This window comes from Grus americana, chromosome 12 (assembly GCF_028858705.1).
Source record: "Grus americana isolate bGruAme1 chromosome 12, bGruAme1.mat, whole genome shotgun sequence".
Lineage (NCBI taxonomy): Eukaryota > Metazoa > Chordata > Aves > Gruiformes > Gruidae > Grus > Grus americana.
The window spans coordinates 17,641,714-17,660,053 of NC_072863.1; the positions used below are offsets into that span (position 1 = coordinate 17,641,714).

The window sequence follows — 18,340 nt, forward strand, 5'->3', positions numbered from 1 at the left end:
TTCTCTTGAGAATATCTTGGCATAATAAGGGCAAAGGTCTCAGCAATTTTGAGTATCCCTTTCATATGCTACAAAGAATTTTTGTTATGATTATAACAACCCCCCAGATCTGATCTTGTTTTTAGTGAAATAGCTTCAAGTGATGAAGGGTAGCTTAAGTTTCGATTGATTTTGATGTGAAGGTCTTTGTATTGAAGGACGTGACTTGTGAAGAGCGATGCAGTCCTGAGAGATATAACACTGTTCTCATCGGTCTAAACAAAGAAGAGATTTTGATATAAAGATAAGTTTATTTAATGAATTTTATTCAGCTTAAAGAGTAAATAATTGTGATTATGAATGTCAGTTACCAGGGATCGTAAAACTGTTTATCTCAGTGTCCTCCAGGGTCTGATGTTTTGCAGTAGAATATGTCCTTTAACAACAACTGTGCCAACCAATTAGTTAATCTGACAATATTGCTAAGTCACGCTAAGGAAAATGAATTTAGGAAAATTGTTTCAGGGCACAGAAAATTCACAGAAAACTTTGTCATCGCACTGAAAGAAAATAGGAGAAAGTATCATGCCCTCAGAACCTATGTTGCTGTTTGTAATTTTTTTTCCTAAGTAATTTCTAATGTAACCTTTTATGCACAAATTAAATGCATATTCCACGACACAATCTTCAGTCACCAAATGTCACATTAGTTATGGGAAAAGAAAGTTTAGCCATATGGAGGGAGAACGAAGTACAATACAGCTTTCAGATGTTGCGTTTAATTACCCTCCAAGGACTAACATGCACATGGAGATGGCCTAAAAATAAAATTTCACTCTTGATGTGACTGTCATCAAGGAGAGAGGCAAGGGAGAGAAGGGCACAAGAAGGGGAGGGAAAATCTTAAATAAAATGCTTCAGAGGCATCTCTGATCCTTGCTTTACACCATGCACATTTTTGTCCCCTTCTTCTAGGAGGTTCCTCTTCTCTCGGAGATTATCTCCCATGAGAGATACATTGCAGAAGAGCCCAAAGCCATTTGAAGAAGGTTTTATAAGCCCAAACACATGATCTTGATAATGTGCTGTAGAGGAAAGCAGGACTTTGGTTATGAGGTGTAGTCACAAATGTATAAAGTTACAGTTGCTTAGAAGTAAAGTTCTTAGGTCCATATACTGCACAAAAATACAAAATCCAGCAGTTGGGACTGTGGCTGGATTTGTGACAGTCCCTAGAGGACATGAAGCCTCTGAAATGGTGGATGAATTAATCTCAAATATATGCAGTTATTTTTATCAGCAACAAATAATATGTGTGTGGAATCTTCATCTTAATATTTAATACATTCTTCATTTAATATTTAACTCAAATTTAATATAGTGCTTGTTCCTCATATAAATGAAATCATTGTTTACTGCATATTTTACAGCGCCACAATCCCTGGTGGCCAGATTCCCATCCCATTAATACCAAGTGAAGAAATAAATTGCCTTCCCTGGGTTTGCACTACAAAAACAATCATGAGGTTTTGACCCGTTGTATGAGGGAAGTCACTTCTACCGAATGCAGGAATGGCTTTATTTCCATGGAATTAAAGGCAGGACAAGTATCACTTGTTTGGCTGTGACAGACCACCACTAGCTGTGTCCTATCTTTTGCCACCGCAGGATTGCGGTTCCTTTGGAACCTCATATGTTGGTGTTAGCATGACAGAGACAAAATCATGCCATCAAAAAAGCTATTTTTTTATAGATTTACCGAAGGAAGATCGAGCCTTATCTAGTGGTTATAATCCTCAAAGGGAACTTGCTCTTTCTGCAGGAGCATGCGTGTGAATTGGAGAACAGGGGAGTGGGCGCCGCAAGCTGCCAGTACAATGGATCTACTGAGGTGACAGGGGATCTTATTTTTACTGTGGCATCTGGTTAGATGAGGAAAATCCTGTTCGCATTTCAGGAGAGCTTTTATTTTCTGTTCTCCTCCTATTTATCCTACTCCTATCTGGAAAATTTACATGACAAGGGGTGACCTGTGCAAAGTAAACATAGCGAGGGATGATTATATATGGCTGTCAAATGCTATCGCACCTTTGCTCCCGTGATAACACTGTAGAAGGTACGCACGTTGCTGATAGCAGTGCGCTGAGCCCAGAGAGCTGCGCTGCAGCAGCTGCGAGCCCCGTGGGCAGCTCCCCCACTGCAGCAAGAGAGGACTCTCTTCTCCAGCCGAAGGGCTTCTTCAGTTTCTCCTTTTCTTGAGTGGTAGAAACAGAGCTGAGATGCGGTTACGGTGCAGATGCCGCTCACGATAAGCTAAACATCCTTGCTACCATGCTGACAGGAACTTTTTGGCCCTTGACTTCAGCTTTTATTGAACTAATTGGATTGTCACCCTGATATTCTGTTCCTCTCCTTTCTTAAGTGTGTCCTGAAGACCAAATTAGCCAGCGCCACTGGTCCAATAGGGCGCTGCATCACAGGGCACAACTTTTCAATCATTCAGTCCGGTATCAGGCAGAAGCTGCTCAGATCTGAGATAAGCTGTAACTCACTCCATCCTCAGAACAGAAACACTATCGATAGGAATAGAAACTAGAAAACACCTGACCTGCTACTCAGGGGAGAAGACAGTGTGCTCCACAACAATTTAGGCTTGCCAGACAGTTGTTGCTGTGCTGGATACCCCTGCTGTTCCCACGAAGTGCAATCAACACTGATAGCTGATCCTGACGATGCTGTTGAAATTTTTGTTAGACCTGAGTCCATTTATCTGTTTTCCTTGTTTGCTGCTGAAAAGAAAGAATCCTGCCATCGTTTCTGGCATTTGCACACTGCTTTGAAGGCAAAGGTGTCATAATTGTATTTCTATAGCAAGGTATAAAGGCACGGTACTGCTCAACTGGAGGTAGCTAAGCTCTCCTGTCCTCGGAAACTTTCACATATACTTAACAATCAGTAGAAATGCTCGAAGTTAATGTGGGCTTTTTGCAAAAGTGGAACCTAAATTAATGCATGAGTAACCTCAACAAAGACAACAAAATCCTTTTTTTACTCTGAGCTTATAGGAAATCTCATTTTTCTTGCTGTCTTTTTAAAACCTAGGAAAGAAGAGTTCTAGAGTTAAACTGCCGCATTGTTCCCAGATACGGGCAAAATGGAAAGACGCATTACAGCAGGTCAGATCTCTGCCTGTCATTCCATTTAAGTGGCATATTTCTGCCACTTGTCAGGTATGAAAAGCACAGTAAAAATCTTTAGGCCTTCTTTGTGGCAATACTGCCTGTCAACATCAGTATTTTATGTTATGGAAAGATCGAATAGACTTATATCAGGGTTTTGAGCTATAGATGAGGTAGTCTGTACTTTTGTGATCTAATTTCTTTCTTTTTTCATTTGTAAATAAAGGATGATCAATAACTTTGGTTAGACAGACTAAACTGACCATATGGCAGTGGATTCAAATGAAGGGAGGATGAGCTCCAAACAGTTATTAATTCGACACGGTAGTTTTCTTTTCACTGCTGCCAAAATCGTGATAGCTACTTCCCTAGGTAAAAGTGCAAGCGTATCCTCTCAGCTTGTATTTTTCAATAACTCTTTAAAATCAAAGCCCACGGAGGCAGTCAGGTGGATTTAAAAGTGACTGAACTGCTGGGCTCAGAGGGTTGTGATCAGCAGCACGAAGGCCAGCTGGAGGCTAGTTACTATTTGGAGTACCCTAAGGGTACTGGGGCTAATACTGTTTAACCTCTCTATTAATGATCTCAAGGTTATGGGATGGAGTGCGCTCTCAGCAAGTTTGCAGAGGGTACCAAATTAGGAGGAGCATTTGACACCCCCAGGCGGTTGTGCTGCAGTACTTTGACAGGCTGGTGAAGTGGACAGAGAGGAACCTCGTGAAGTTCATCAAAGGGAAGTGCAAAGCCCTGCACCTGGGGAAGAATAACCCCATGCGCCAGCACCGACTGGGTAGAGGCTTCCTGGCTGGAAAGCAGCTCTGCAGAGAAGGGTCTCGGGGTCCTGGCAGACAAGTTGAGCACCAGCCAGCACTGCGCTCTCACAGCAAAGGTGGCCAACAGCATCCTGGGCTGCAGAGAATTAGCGTGGTCAGCAGGTCAATAGAGGTGATCCTTCCCCTCTACTCAGCACTGATGAGGCCACATCTGAAGTGCCGTGTACAGTTCTGGGCTCACTGATGTAGGAAGGGCATGGACAGCCTGGAGCAAGTCCAGTGATGGGCCCCTGCGATGATTAAGGGACTGGAGCATCTGACGTACAAGGAGAGGCTGAGAGAACTTGGGTTGCGTAGGGGGGATCCTAATAACATCTACAAATACCTGATGGGAAGGAATGAAGAAGATGGAGCCAGACTCTCCTTGGAGAGTCTCACTGAGTTTCAGAGTCTCAGCGGTGCCCAGTGACAATACCAGGGGCAAGGGCACAAACTGAAATGCAGGAAATTCTGTTTAAACATAAGAAAAATCATTTTTACTGTGAGGGTGGTCAGGCACTGACCCAAAGAGCTTGTGGAGTCGCTGTCTTTGGGGATATTCAAAACCTGACTGGGCACGGTCCTGAGCAGCCTGCTCTAGCTGCCCCTGCTGTGAGCTAGGGGGTTGGAATAGGCAATCTGTAGAGGCCCCTGCCAACCTCACCTCTTCTGTGATTTCCTCCATCCATAAAAGAAAAATTTTCTTTCCCTTTTATGAACCAGAGACAAACCATTGATATTTTTAAAAGGCAGAATCTGACTGCTCAGTCCCAACTACCAAATTGGACTATTCTTCCATCACTTGGTTTCTTTTGAGCCCACAGTCTTGTCTTTTGTTAACCAGTTCTTTCCTTGTCTCTGCTCTGTTACTGCTGTTCGCCTGCACACTCTGTTCTTACCGTTCTAGTTCCTCATCAAGCCCTTGGAGAAATACTCCAGCGAAATCCCAGGTCTGTCTTCATCAATACTGTTTAAAACAGCTCCCCTGCCTTGACTTTCATCTAAGAGTTCACCAGTCTCCTCAGAACGTTCCCTTCACCCTTAACTCCAACATTTAATTTCTGTGGCCAAAAAACCCACATCCGTGTTGTAATTTGAGTAGGGAATAAGTCAAAAGGTAACAGAGTAATTGTGAGGTTAGTATTAAAGTTATTTTGCTTCCTTTTCACTGTACTTCCTCTTAGGTGTTGTGTAGCCTTTGAACTACATCATGAGAGAATCATCGTTAATGCTTTAGAAATACCACGATGCTCCATACCAATTTAATGTTAGCCAGTTAATCTCTACAATGCTGCCTTCCAAAACTGTGAGAAAAATGTAAAAGCTAAGGCAAAAAAATGTCGTTGCCTGTTTATTATCATGATGACTGATAACAGTGGAAACCAAGTTGTCTTTATGCTTTCATTCAAAAAATAACTTCCCCAGGCAAATAAAAAACTAAAATTGGCAATGCTGACTTCATTTCTCAAATCTGGCATGTAGGTCTGTACTTCCAGTAAGGCTGATGCTGGCCAGCAGATTTAACTTTTATTTTAAAAACAGATACATTTTAATTATGTTCTTTCTGGATTTTCTCTTAATTAATTGGAAATATCCGAAGAGTTAATAAAAATACAAACTTTATTTGATTCTATATCAAACCTGACATTGTGATCTTTTTATCTACAAGGCAAGAATTATGTGGGGTCAGAAGTCTGAATTATTCATTTTAGTTTCCAGCCATTTTTTCCCTCCTCCTTTGTTCAGTATAAAATCTTATAAGCTTTTCTTTCAGTCAAGGAGAAAGCAATATTAAGTCTTGGAAGTGAAACTTAGCAAAGACATGTAGCGCTCTGAAATCCTTGTCCTGTAATCCTGGCTTTCTATTCAACACCAGTGTTCAATATCCCGCTTTCTATAGAAGCTTCACAAAATATAAGCAGTTGATGAGATTTATTTGTTATGCCTCTGTTTTCCTCCTTCATAAAAAAGCTTTATCCATCCCTTCGCTCCTCTAAAAGTGACACTGATGTCTGTGATTGGTTCTGCTGGGCTCTCTCATCCAGCAGCTCCATTCAAGATGCTGGACAGTTGGTAGAGGGTGGAAAGTGAGGGAGGAGGAGAGTTGTGCTTGTTAAGATACAGGACACCATGTGTAATGAATTTTAAAAACATTGTTAAGATCCAGTTAAATAATTATGAACTAACATGGTTGATTCTGTGAGCAGAAATACTGGCAGGTCACTTCTGAAAGATGCTTTATGAATTAAAGCTTGACTGTGGTATGTTGGACCTCTCTAAGGGACTAAACAGAATTATTTCTGGTCATTTTGGAGACGTGACAACAGATGAGATGGAAGTTGAGTCTGATCTATGCTAATGAGCCCTACATTTCCTATTTGCAGTATTGCTCCTGATGCCTGTAGCAGCTCCATGTATCTTTATCTTACAGCCTCTGACTTCATCTGTCATGGTGTTTTTCTCTTAAATGAGCACATTTCTGGATAGAAATGTAAAAGCTTTCTTATTTGTTACTAAGGTTAAAATGACAGAGTATTGTTGTTGTTAAAGAAGTTCTTTGTCTCTAACCTTTTAAAAGTAAATTGCTGCCTTTAAGGTGAAATTAAAACGTACAGAGAATTCAGTATGCAACTAGCATGCACACCAGATGATCTGAAGGAAGCCTGCACATTTCCATAGAAAACAAATGTGAGCGTAGGAAAGCAGATGCTTTCTACCAACAGAGTGTACATACAGTTCTCAAGAGAACCTGAACAGCAATTTATTTTCAGACTGCTGGAAGTATGCAAATTCCTACAGAATTAAATGTGAATTTAAAAGAAATGGCATCTATTAAGGACAAGACAACCCAAAGAGGCAATCGGGAACTTAATAATTTAATCAAGAACTTTAACAGGCTCAGCAGTATATCTAAAGTCAATGACTCAAATGTCATCTGTTTTTAGCAAAGACGTAAGTGGTCATGTTGAAAAGATGTCTTTTAGAGTGTGGCATTTGGAGTGTTTATCTGTGACTATGGAGAAGTACATCGCTGTGGTACGTATAGTTTTTCAGAGGATTCTCCATCAAAAAGCATCATCTGTTCACTTGAGCTGCTCATAGGGTATAGTCAGTGATACCTGTGGTGTATCGCCAGCATTCTGTTAACTATTTTTAAATTCTGTTAGTTTAACTCAGCAAATCTGGGTAAGTTTGATTCTGTCCTGACACACACGTAATCACCACAATTACTAATTAAATTCTTACTACTGGACGTTCTTCCACCTGATGGCTGTGGGGCTGGATGGATGTTACTGAAGTTATAATCTGAAGGCAAGGGAATAGTGCTAAGTGCAGTGGCATAATCTCGCACAAGGGGTATTGCTGGTGAGCCGGCAGCCAGCTGCATAGACGTGGGAACTGTGGTTTTTCCTCCTTTTTGGAAAAGCACAGTATTCCTGGAGGGGCGATGAGCACACAGGATGGCAGAATTGAGGCTTGCCAGACAGTGCTGCCTGCTCTCCTCCCTGTTACACCCCTGCAGAATCCAACTGCTGCTTTTCTGTCTCTTAGTGGTTCCATTTAATGACTCCATTTGTAGAGAGAGATGCCCAAGTGGGGTCAGGGAGGGCAGGAGATGTTGGTTTAGTGGAACGTGCAACATCACATTTAGTATAAATTTTGGCTGAACATGTAAGGTCAAATGTGTTCATTTAGATGTGCTGGAAGCGACAAGTTTTTGGGCCTTTTGAAAGCTGTCAAAAGGCAATGAAGGTCACTGCTTATAACTTTAGGAATTTAAGCGTTCGTATATGGCAAGGGTTCTCATGGCAGGAAACCCCCCGTACGACCTGGAGCCTACCAAGCCCCGCCGTGCCAGTACAGATTAATAAAGACAGTGGCTGGGCTGTGTCACCCACCTCTCATACACTCCACAAACCAGGAACAAAGTAAACAGGTACAGCGTTACCTCATTTCACAGCAGAAATACTTGAGCTGATAACTAAAATCAACCCCTCCGCGGTCAGCAGGGGAGGCACTGTCATCACAGGGGTGAGTTTGCCAGGTAAGGTCATCTCTGCAAGTGGAGTCTTCTCAGCCTTGTGAGTTGCTCTTCTTTGTACTCTGCCCGTGTGTTTTAAAACCGCAAGTGACTGCATCGTGTCTCTGAAGTCAGAGGTCGGTAATATTCGTGCTCCCCGTGGATTGGGCAACCTGGGCTAGGGGAGGGTGTCCCTGCCCATGGCAGGGGGGTTGGAACTAGATGTGCTTTGAGATCCCTTCCAACCCAAACCAGTCTATGACTCTATGATTATTAAAATGTTCGTTCTCTGGCTGGTTTGCATTAGCTGAGAGTCATCCTTTTACAACTGGATAATATGTAATTTTTTTCTTCTCACAGGTTGTAATCCTTGGCAAACATTCTAGAGGCTATCACTACATGTTAGCTAACCTGGTAAGAACTTCCCTTCATTACAAGTAGAGCTATGTTTTAGAGGGTAATATATTCTGTTCAGGTTGTGTCAACTTTAATCAGCAAAAGAGGAAATGCATGAATGAGTTCTTGCATTTTGAGAAATTACTTCAGAAAATACTACAACTGGTATGTTATAGTCATTTGTACTCAATTATGGTCTTTCTTTTGTCTAAGAAGCTCGTATCCTCTACGAATTTTAAAATAATAATTTAATTAGATGTTTTCCACTAATTCGTATCCTCATAAATAAGACACTTGATAACCATAATCTTCTATGTAACATATTTGAAATTTAAGCACTCCAGGAAAAATAATTATAGCATATTAGAGTATAAAATAAGTGGAAGAAAGCTGCAAATTGGAACAATTCCATCAAGTAAACAGCTGTTTAGCTGTTCTTTTTTATTTCAGAGTGTAGGGTGGTGCCTGTGTATGTGTTGACCTACCAGGACAAGACAGTACATTTTTATATGTATCAGAGCTTCTTCTGGATTCTAGAATTGACTTTCAGGGATGTTTATGATGCCTTTGAAACACCATCTGCTAGAGTTCCTTAGAAAAAGTGTTACATGAAGGTGTTTAAGCTGAAGGAGGGTAGATTTAAATTAGATATTAGGAAGAAATTGTTCTCTATGAGGGTGGTGAGACACTGGCACAGGTTGCCCAGAGAAGCTGTGGATGCCCCATCCCTGGAAGTGTTCAAGGCCAGGTTGGATGGGGCTTTGGGCAACGTGGTCTAATGGAGGGTGTCCCTGCCCATGGCAGGGGGTTGAAACTAGATGATCCTTAAGGTCCCTTCCAACCCAAACCAGTCTATGATGCTGCATTGTAATTGATCCTGTAGACTAGGTTTTGGGTTCTGTGTCTACTGTGAGTGGAAAAGTGTTTTTCTAAAACACCCACTTCCAAATTAGCAATCCCATGTAGTAGAAAATTGTATGTATCCATGTTTTGGTGTGATTAAAGCAGAAAAGACAAATTTTAAAATACCCTTATTTAGTATAAGTACTGTATGACTTTAAGAAGTGTCATTTTGCATAATAAGAACCAGTCATGATCTCACTGATTAGCGTGTGCATAGAAATACAGGGGTTCTTGCTCTGGGTTACCTTTTAGCATGTGTAACCACTGACATTCAGATAAACATGACTGCAATCAAGTCATACTAATCAAAAAAGACACCAATTTACTGGCTCAGGCATAAATAACAACAGAGTGGGAGGGAATCATACCATTCTGTTTGCAAGTGAAATGTTAAGTAATGCCATGACGGAGAGCTGCCTAGCAAGGAGGTGCGCGCTTTGCCTCCACAGAACAAGATGAGTGTTGAGTGGTTTTCTGCTCCTAGTGCTGAAACTTCGCATGCACTTTGCGGTACAAATGGGATCGAGGTCTTTGACCAATTTTCACCATGATGAGGGGAAAAGAGGAAACAGTACTTCAAGTTTCCCCGCTGTTTTCTTTCTGACCGGTGAATATTATGTACCACGTTGCCACAACGGAACAGGGCAATTTTCTATCACAAAGATCTGAAAAGAAGACATTTTAAACTCTACTCACAATCCCAATTGTGATAGTAATTGTCTCCTTGGTAGAATATTGTCAGCTAACAAGAGGGAAATTAATCAATTTCTTTTGTGCTATGCTTATAGCAGGTAAAACTGAGCTGAAGAAAAGGGACTTTGCATGGCAATGATTCTTGTTTTCTACATGTGTCCTCCCAGGGTTTCACAGACATTGTTCTGGAGAGAGTAATGCACGGAGGTGCCAATATTACTGGATTCCAGATTGTCAATAATGAAAACCCAATGGTTCAACAGTTTCTACAACGCTGGGTGAGGCTCGATGAAAGGGAATTCCCTGAAGCCAAAAACTCACCATTAAAGGTATTTATTTTACCCTGACAGTGATGGAGATTATATGAGTTGCTTTTAACAATTACTTGGGGTTTTTTAACCCTAGGTGTGTGCATGTGTATGATACAGGTCCCTGATTAGAATATGTTGCAACATTCACTGCCCTTCCAGAAGAGAGAAAGAGGCAGGGGCTGTTAGCTGGACACAAGTGCCCACCGTGGTGGGAGTTCCTCAGAGGCAAAGGTTTGGTCTTGCAAAGCCTGTCATTGTGCAGTGGATATAAAATCTTTTAACTTGAACTTCTTGAGTTAGTCTTGGGGTGGGGGCTAGTTAGGTTAGTTTTTAGATGCAAACTGTGGGTTACTAGACCGTTTTAACGCTAATAGAGAATTTCATGTGCAAAATAAAGTAGCTCTAGATTCACTGAGGAGCCACTGCCACCTCCTAGTCACTGCTGACAGTTGCCCTCATAATCTGACCCTGTATTTTGGACCACTGTCCTTTAGTTGAACACTCTGAAAGTTATGTCTGCAACCAATAAAATTTTCCAAATTTTTTTGATTGAAAATCCCAGGTTCACCAAAACTGTCATAGATTGGGTGAACTAAAGGGTACTGTTACTAGGAGACTCGCAACCTATTAATATCTCCTCCAGACTTTTTTCTGCCTCAGCATCTCTATAGTAGAGGGGGATGCTATTCAGTGTCCAATCAAGGAGTGCATCAAGGATACTCTGTCCAGTGATGGAAGTCATAAAATCTTCTAGGACCACTGCATATTATTAGTATTCCTATTACAGTCCTTCTTTCTCTTCCTGTTTTGGTGAGGCCTGTTCTTTTTCATCAATATGCATACATGAATAAAACCTGGGACTGGTGGTGGATGAGAGGACCTTAAATTCTGTCACTCCTGGGAGTCCGGTCCTCCGCATCACGTGTGCTGACTGTCTCGGGGAAGCCAAACCTATCAGAGAACCACAGCCATGAGGAGATAATTCATGCCTTTCCTGCTTGATTTGGGAGAGACACAAGCAAATTGATGAACAGATTTGGAATTCAAAATTACTGTGATAAACTGGAGTAATGTCTTGACATTAGTAAGACAAAATTCAGGGAAGCGTAAAAGACTATGTAGGAAGGAAAAATCTAGTCCAGCCCAGTGTGGGGGGGGATACCAGGGCAGGCGCTAGCGCTGCGTTGGACTGCAGACAGAACAGGAACCAGTTACGAGGTTCTGCTGCCAGAAGGCCAATGCCATTTGGATGCATGCTTTTCCATCCCTGGGATCATGTCATTTCTGAGGGGAAGGAAAATTATCTTAATCCCACGCCGTGCCAGAGCCTTGCTGGCATTTCAGGGGAGGCAGAGAAAGGCAAGCAGAGGCCCACAGAACTCGGATTAATGTATTGTTCCCTGTTGATTAGGACCTAGGCCTGCTTTCTAAAGCTTCCTAGCAGTCAGGCAGAAGTGAAGATAAGTATCGTACTAATCTTAAAAGCTCTGAAATATATAAAGTTCACCTGGGAAGATTTTATTCCACTTGAAAGCAATTTACCTTGAGGGAAAAATTATTCTCCATCTTTAAAAAAGAATCTTAAGTATACGATACAAACACAAAGATTACATTACCTTTCCACAAATGTAGCGCTCATTATAGAAATGTGCACAGTATTTGTCAATCAGACAAAAAGCATACTTAAAAATTGATGTACAATATTTTTGATTAGGAAATAAAATTGCCTAGAGATTAAAGCCCTGATGTTTAATTTATTCTGTATTTTATCAGCCTTTCCCTTCTCTCTCTCTTTTTTCTCTTTGCATGCTCATGCATTTATAAGTAGAATTCAAATAAAGTAGAAAATTAGATAGCTCTCTTGGCATGACTTGGAAGGGACTGCATTAAGGTAACTGACAATTGACGCAGTCTGCTGAAAAAATTATCAGCCTGTAAGTTTTATGTAGTGCTAGATTGGACAGCTATTACAATATTTTTTTAATCCAAGAACAAATACCTTAAAATGACTATCTGATTCGATATTGTTGTGTGGAATGTGACGTATAACTGTCGTTAACTTACTAAAAGAGGAGAGGGTGATCGTTGCAAAGCATCACAGGAGGAGGTAAAGGTGGGCAGGATCGAAAGAGCGCCTGTACCTGAATACAGTCAGAGCGGGAACCACGCCACACACACCCAGTAAGAGTTTATAAACCGCTGTCATTTAAAACTCAGCAAGAATGACTGCTGTATAGCCTTCTTCACAATCCTACCTTTGCACTCTTTTTTATCAGATACAGTTCTCTTGATCTGCACATGCAGACACGTCTCATTCTGTGCAGATTTCCTAAGGCTTTATATCAAACTGAAGAGCTTGCAATAAGATACTACACATTTTTTAAGAAACACAGCCCACCAATTGTGCTGTCCTGCCCTACAGGATCAAATTAACTTCTTCTGAATTTAGTAAGTCTTAGCCACAGAGAGGGTAGCTGAACGTGCTGTTGAAACTTGCATTTCCACCTTTCTAATTCACACATGGGCAGCATGTCTTCTGGTACCAACTCCAGCGTGAGGTTCATCGGGAGCCAGGAGCTCTACGGAAGCACACAGACAGCCAAAAGAAGAGCAGGCACACCAGTACGTGCAGATACCCCTTACATTCTTTGTTTCTGCTCTTCATTCTCCTACAAACAGTGTGGAAATCCAAAGGGTCAGTTACAAGGGATTTGAAATCTGGCTTTACACACTGAGTATATTCAATTGCTCCCAGTATGTACATGTTGAAATGGTCTTCTGTACACAGAACCTTAAATTATAGGTGTGTTGTAATGCTGGTGAAAACCATTGATGTCATATGCTGATCCTGTGCCACTCTAGGAAAGAAGAACTTTCAGACACATAAATGTGGAAAAAATGTGAAAAAAACCACCTCCGTGACATTTCCTAGGTGATACTAAATTTATAGCATTGGGAGTGTCACCAGATACATACGACGAGCAATGGATGAAGTTGACAGCGACATGAACAAGTAGTTAAGGAGTCTGGGGGTTTTGTTGAAGAGCTGCTGCTACAGAAAGCTTACCACCCTCCTCGGATTTACCGTGGAGTAAGAGAAGGCAGATGGGGAATTACCAAGGAGGTGTAATGCCTAAAGCATATTTTGTGATTACTCGCTTGTATAGCTGTCTTCTAAGAAGAGTAATCTGATCTATTCCTTGCCACAGATACTACCTAATCAGGATTGTGGTCCAAACCAAAATGATTTATGTTAACTTCAATTCAAAACTGTCTTGGCAATCTTGTTAAAAAGAAAAAGAATACTCCAGGCAAAACCCAAATATGAGCTCTTCTTTGCCATTGGTAGCAGTATGGGCCAGCATGGAATTGCAGACTTTTGTAGTGACCTCATTTAGATGAGCAAGCTTCCAATTAAATTTAAACTTTATGCAACTATAAACTGGTTTTGTTATTTTGCTGCTATATGCTCTACCAAATGAAAATATTTTTAATTCGTTAATTGAAATAGATGGAATTGTTAAACTACAGAAAGCACCTGTGTCAAGACAGAGAGCAAGCAAAAGGGCTTGCAAGCATGATTCTTCTAAGAGTATTTTAACAAAGAGAAGGTGTAGACCTGATAGACTTGGGGCAAGTCTAAGACTTCAGTTTGTCACCTTATTTTGTTTGCATCAATTCTAGTACACGTCTGCACTGACCCATGATGCAGTCCTAGTCATAGCAGAGGCTTTCCGTTACCTCCGAAGACAGCGTGTGGATGTCTCCAGGAGAGGTAGTGCTGGAGACTGCCTGGCTAACCCTGCAGTACCATGGAGCCAAGGAATTGATATAGAAAGAGCACTCAAAATGGTAAGGGCAAACATACCACCTAATGAACGTGTATATTCCACAACAGCAGCAATTCTGGGGCTGAACTTGCGTCTTACTCCAAGTACACAGAGTGTCTGTACTCACACAAACAGCTGCAGCTCCTCAGGAGAAAAAAAAAAAGAAATTAAAAACAAACTTAATGACAAACTGCAAAGGATGGCTAAAATATATTCAATAGAGACCAAGGCATAAGAAATTAGCTCTCAAAACTTTGGCCAAAATCACATCTCTCTCACCAGTGCAGCAGCTGCCTGATTGTCCACAGCAGAGCACCTACAGTCTAACCCCCCCATAACACCCAACCTTCCCGTCACAGCGAGCATGAGCCATTTTGCAAACGAACACGTATTGGGGGTTTCTAAAGTCAGGCTGAGGCTGCAAATCTGACTAACAGAACTGGACTGGATCCTCAGCATGTGGATTGTAGATCTTGCAGGGATACGTGTATTTATGAACTTAAACGAGTGTATGCAATTTTGATAATTTGCCAGTAAAAAGTCAACTCAGATTGGTTTAAAGCAGTGGAAAAAATTTTGTCGGTCGTACCACTACTGCTGGATTTCAGCACCAGCCTGAACCTTGACACAGTTTAGCCTCAAACCAGTTCTGATTCCTGGCGTAACTTTGCACTCAGCCTGATTACCGTCTGCATGGCCTGTTTTTTATCCCTACCACTAGTTATTGCATGGGATCCTACCTCACTTATGTGTCTAATTTTGTTGATTTTTAACTCTTTTTAGACTGCTATGTGTTAAAGCAAGTGACAACAGGAAAAATTGGATCTCTCTCATATCTAAGAGACAAGAATGTGGTCTGGCTCAAATAACTCTAAAGCAAACCTGTTAGAATCGATTCTATTAATGCAGGCGTAGAACTGGAGTGAGTGAGATCAGAATTAAGCCCGTGTTAGGTATAAACAAATCCTAGGTCAGCCTTCATTCACTTAGTTTAATTACTGCTTTTTCTCAACTACCATATTGGAAGGATTCTATCAGAAAGTTATAATGAGTTATAGAGGGTTATAATCAGTTTTTATCACTCTTAAGAGGGAGAGAGATGGTTCAGTCTCACATTGCCAGAGCTCTTTTTAGGCCATTATGTCACTTCCTAACAAATGCCTTAACTGCATGTTCACTAACGTAGCATTACACACTTTTGAAGACAAGTTAATTAAATTCAGCCTTCACAATAGTTAAAGAATTTGTACTGTCCATTTGAACTTAATTGCAAGCAAAACAAAAAACTCCTCCGAATGTGATATGAGGTATTCATGTCAACAAAGAAAACCAATACTGCTACAGGACACTCCCTTATTCAGGAGAATTTATTTAAAAACCATAATTCATAAGATATACAAAGCCAAACACATGATTGGTGAAAAATGCGGAAGTTTGACTTTCAGCTGATTGCCTTGTATTGTTTTAGCTATTCAAAGTCATCTAAGTGAGGTTTATATACACCTCCGCCAGGTGCTACCCAAGATCATCCCACACTGCCTTCCAGACCCCATCCTGTCCATCACACTCTCTCCCTCTATTCAGACAATGATCTTGAATCTTTACTTAAGGAAAAAAACCCTGATTTAACAGTGTTCCACTCCACTCTGTAGCAACAACTCAGGTAAGAATATTTTTTCCAAGACATCCTTGAAATACCCTGTGCCAGCAGAAGGTTCGGTGCCATACTGTAGTCAAATGGAAATAGGCATTACCTGAGTCTGCTTCCCTAAAGCCTTGAAAACTGTGCGTGTCTGTGTTTCTAAAGCTGATTCTAAGACATGAGATCAGTGACAGACAGTTTACCTGAACAGATCTGGGCAGTTATAAATAGTCACACCATTCGCGATCGCCTCCGCATGCTGCTACCAGAAGCGTTCTGAGTCCTGGTGAGTCTTCCTGCCTCGGTGCAGCCAGATTTTGAAAAGCGCTGAGTTTTCCCACCAAAGATAGAAACAAATTAAATTTGAAGTCAAAAGGTGTCAAGTGCACAACGCTCATGTCTCAATACGCATCAGGATGAAGCTGCCCTAACAAGCTCTGCTGAGACATACAGTCACTGCTGTGCTAAAGTAGCCAGACAGCTTCCAGCAAGTGCCAGAAGCAGGCACAGCACTCACATCTGGCTGCAAGTTGTATGTCAACTACCCTACAAATACATTTGCTCAGTCCAGAGTTGATAAGACCTCTTGGGGGCAAATTTGGCTTTCAAAGTCCCACTCACCTCTCTGGCTTTCTGGAGACAGGAATAACTCACATGTTCTTCCAGACCCCTGAAATGATATAAACTATTTTAAGAAAGGTTCAAATCCACTTACTGATAAAAAAATATCACGGTCCTTATAGGTCGGTCTGAATTTGGCTTACTGGATAATTTGGGGTCCAAGGAATTTTGGCTGTTTCTGTAGCCTTGTCCACCGTAACAAGTTTGATCGCACCATGTCTAAACCATAACTAGCAGATCAGCCACCAGCCCTGAACAGCTTCCCTTTGACTAGTCCTCCGTCACCTCTTCCTGTAACTTCTACAGCATTTCGCTAAATATTAAAGCTAATTTACCCCAACTGAAGTTTTGTACTGTTACCCCTGATGTTGCCTGAGATGACAGCTTGTCAGTGTTGATAAGTGATAAATGGAAATATCTCACCCTTTCATACAGGGAAATAAGATTTTTTCTTTGAAACAAAGTACTTTATACTTCCCTTAAGATGATTCATGTGAGTAGGTAATGATAATGACTTACCATCTATACACCCATCCATCCAGATTGAGACCAAAGCTCCATAAGCAGTAGAAACAATTGTCTGTACTCATTCGGAGAAGACATTCATTCCTTTCTCCTACACTGGGACTGATCTTAAAATAAAAGCACTTCCCAGAATGAGCAATGATGTGGGATGCTGGTCCGTATCGCAGATCACGCTGTACCATCTTGTGAGGGGTTTAATGGCACTGTGCCTCGCTGATACTCCATGCTGTATCAGTAACCCAGCGTGACTAAGCATGGCAGAATCAGTCTTTCTTGCATTTAACATACGTGCAGGGCTAATTTCACTTATACTTAAATGCAGCTCACTTTGTAGTAGTGAATCACCAGCTGAGTACTAACTAACAAAGAATATGTACAGCTGAAACGGAGAGAATTGGGATTGTTTTTTGTTATGAAGAATATAACTGGCTATGTCAAAAGTGCTACAAGTCTCTTATATAGATAAAAATTGTGCTAGAGCTAGTGGGTTCCTGCAAAATGTAAGAGAGGGGAAGAATAGTGAATCTTTTATTAAAATGTTTTTTCTGTTTATTCCCTTAAGGTGCAAGTTCAAGGAATGACAGGGAACATCCAGTTCGATACCTATGGGCGGAGAACAAATTACACAATTGATGTGTATGAAATGAAAGCTGCTGGATCACGGAAGGTGAGTTTCAAGATACGCATCTTGACAAATATTTATTCCAACAAACTAATGAAACTCAAAACCACCACACAGGCACTGTAATAACAGGGCCCTGAGGAAACCCCACCATCTTGCTGTTTTCCCTGTCCCAGGAACCTTGTTCTATTCTGTTCCTGAACCAAACCACTTGCCCTGCTTAATATCTTCATTGGTTTCCATGTCAACTTCAGACCCCACTTTTTTCCCTTCAGACTCTTGCGGAGCTTTTCCACTGCCAAGCAGAATACCTGCTGTCACGGTCCTGTGCTCAGCCCTATCTCCTAAATTCCTCTCCATCTTTCCCTTCCTCTCCATAGCAGGCCTCGGAGCCGTAGTGAAACTGGAGCCAGTGTATTTTAGAAACCTGAAATTAACAGAAAATAATTTGGTTTTAATTAGTATTTGCTACCCGTTCTCCTGTCTCCTAAATAAAGTATAGATCCTAAGTGGGGTAGTTGCCTAGATCCCCGTTATAAAAGAAATTTAGGGCAGATTTTCCAAAATAATTAGGTAGACAGGGTCTCAGGAGTATCGAAAGAAGAGTTTGTGTGGCCACGGGATGTAAATCCCCTGATTTCACCTGGCAGTAGGTACCTAGCCTGCTTAGTCACCGGTGTGACTCCTTAAACTCTTCTGCACATATTTAATAACAAAATACCTCTGGACACGGCCCAGCCGTTCAGCTTGGTTTACAGTGTGGGCAAAAGTGTTACTTCTGTGTTGTGCAGAAATACAAAAACCAG

The 18,340-nt window shown here is 41.3% G+C and overlaps 1 protein-coding gene across 6 annotated transcripts in view; it reads left to right on the forward strand.

Moving 5' to 3' along the window:
- Positions 1-18,340, forward strand: part of GRIA3 (glutamate ionotropic receptor AMPA type subunit 3) — a 158,494-nt gene that overhangs the window by 81,055 nt on the left and 59,099 nt on the right. For all 6 annotated transcript variants that reach the window (XR_008578911.1, XM_054839113.1, XM_054839114.1 and 3 more), the window contains exons 5-8: positions 8,352-8,405; positions 10,151-10,312; positions 13,979-14,146; positions 17,475-17,579. Coding sequence is in view for 5 of the 6 variants with exons in the window: in XM_054839113.1 (XP_054695088.1) it covers positions 8,352-8,405; positions 10,151-10,312; positions 13,979-14,146; positions 17,475-17,579 (489 nt within the window). In the remaining variant the exon portion in view is untranslated. The remainder of the gene's footprint in view (positions 1-8,351; positions 8,406-10,150; positions 10,313-13,978; positions 14,147-17,474; positions 17,580-18,340) is intronic.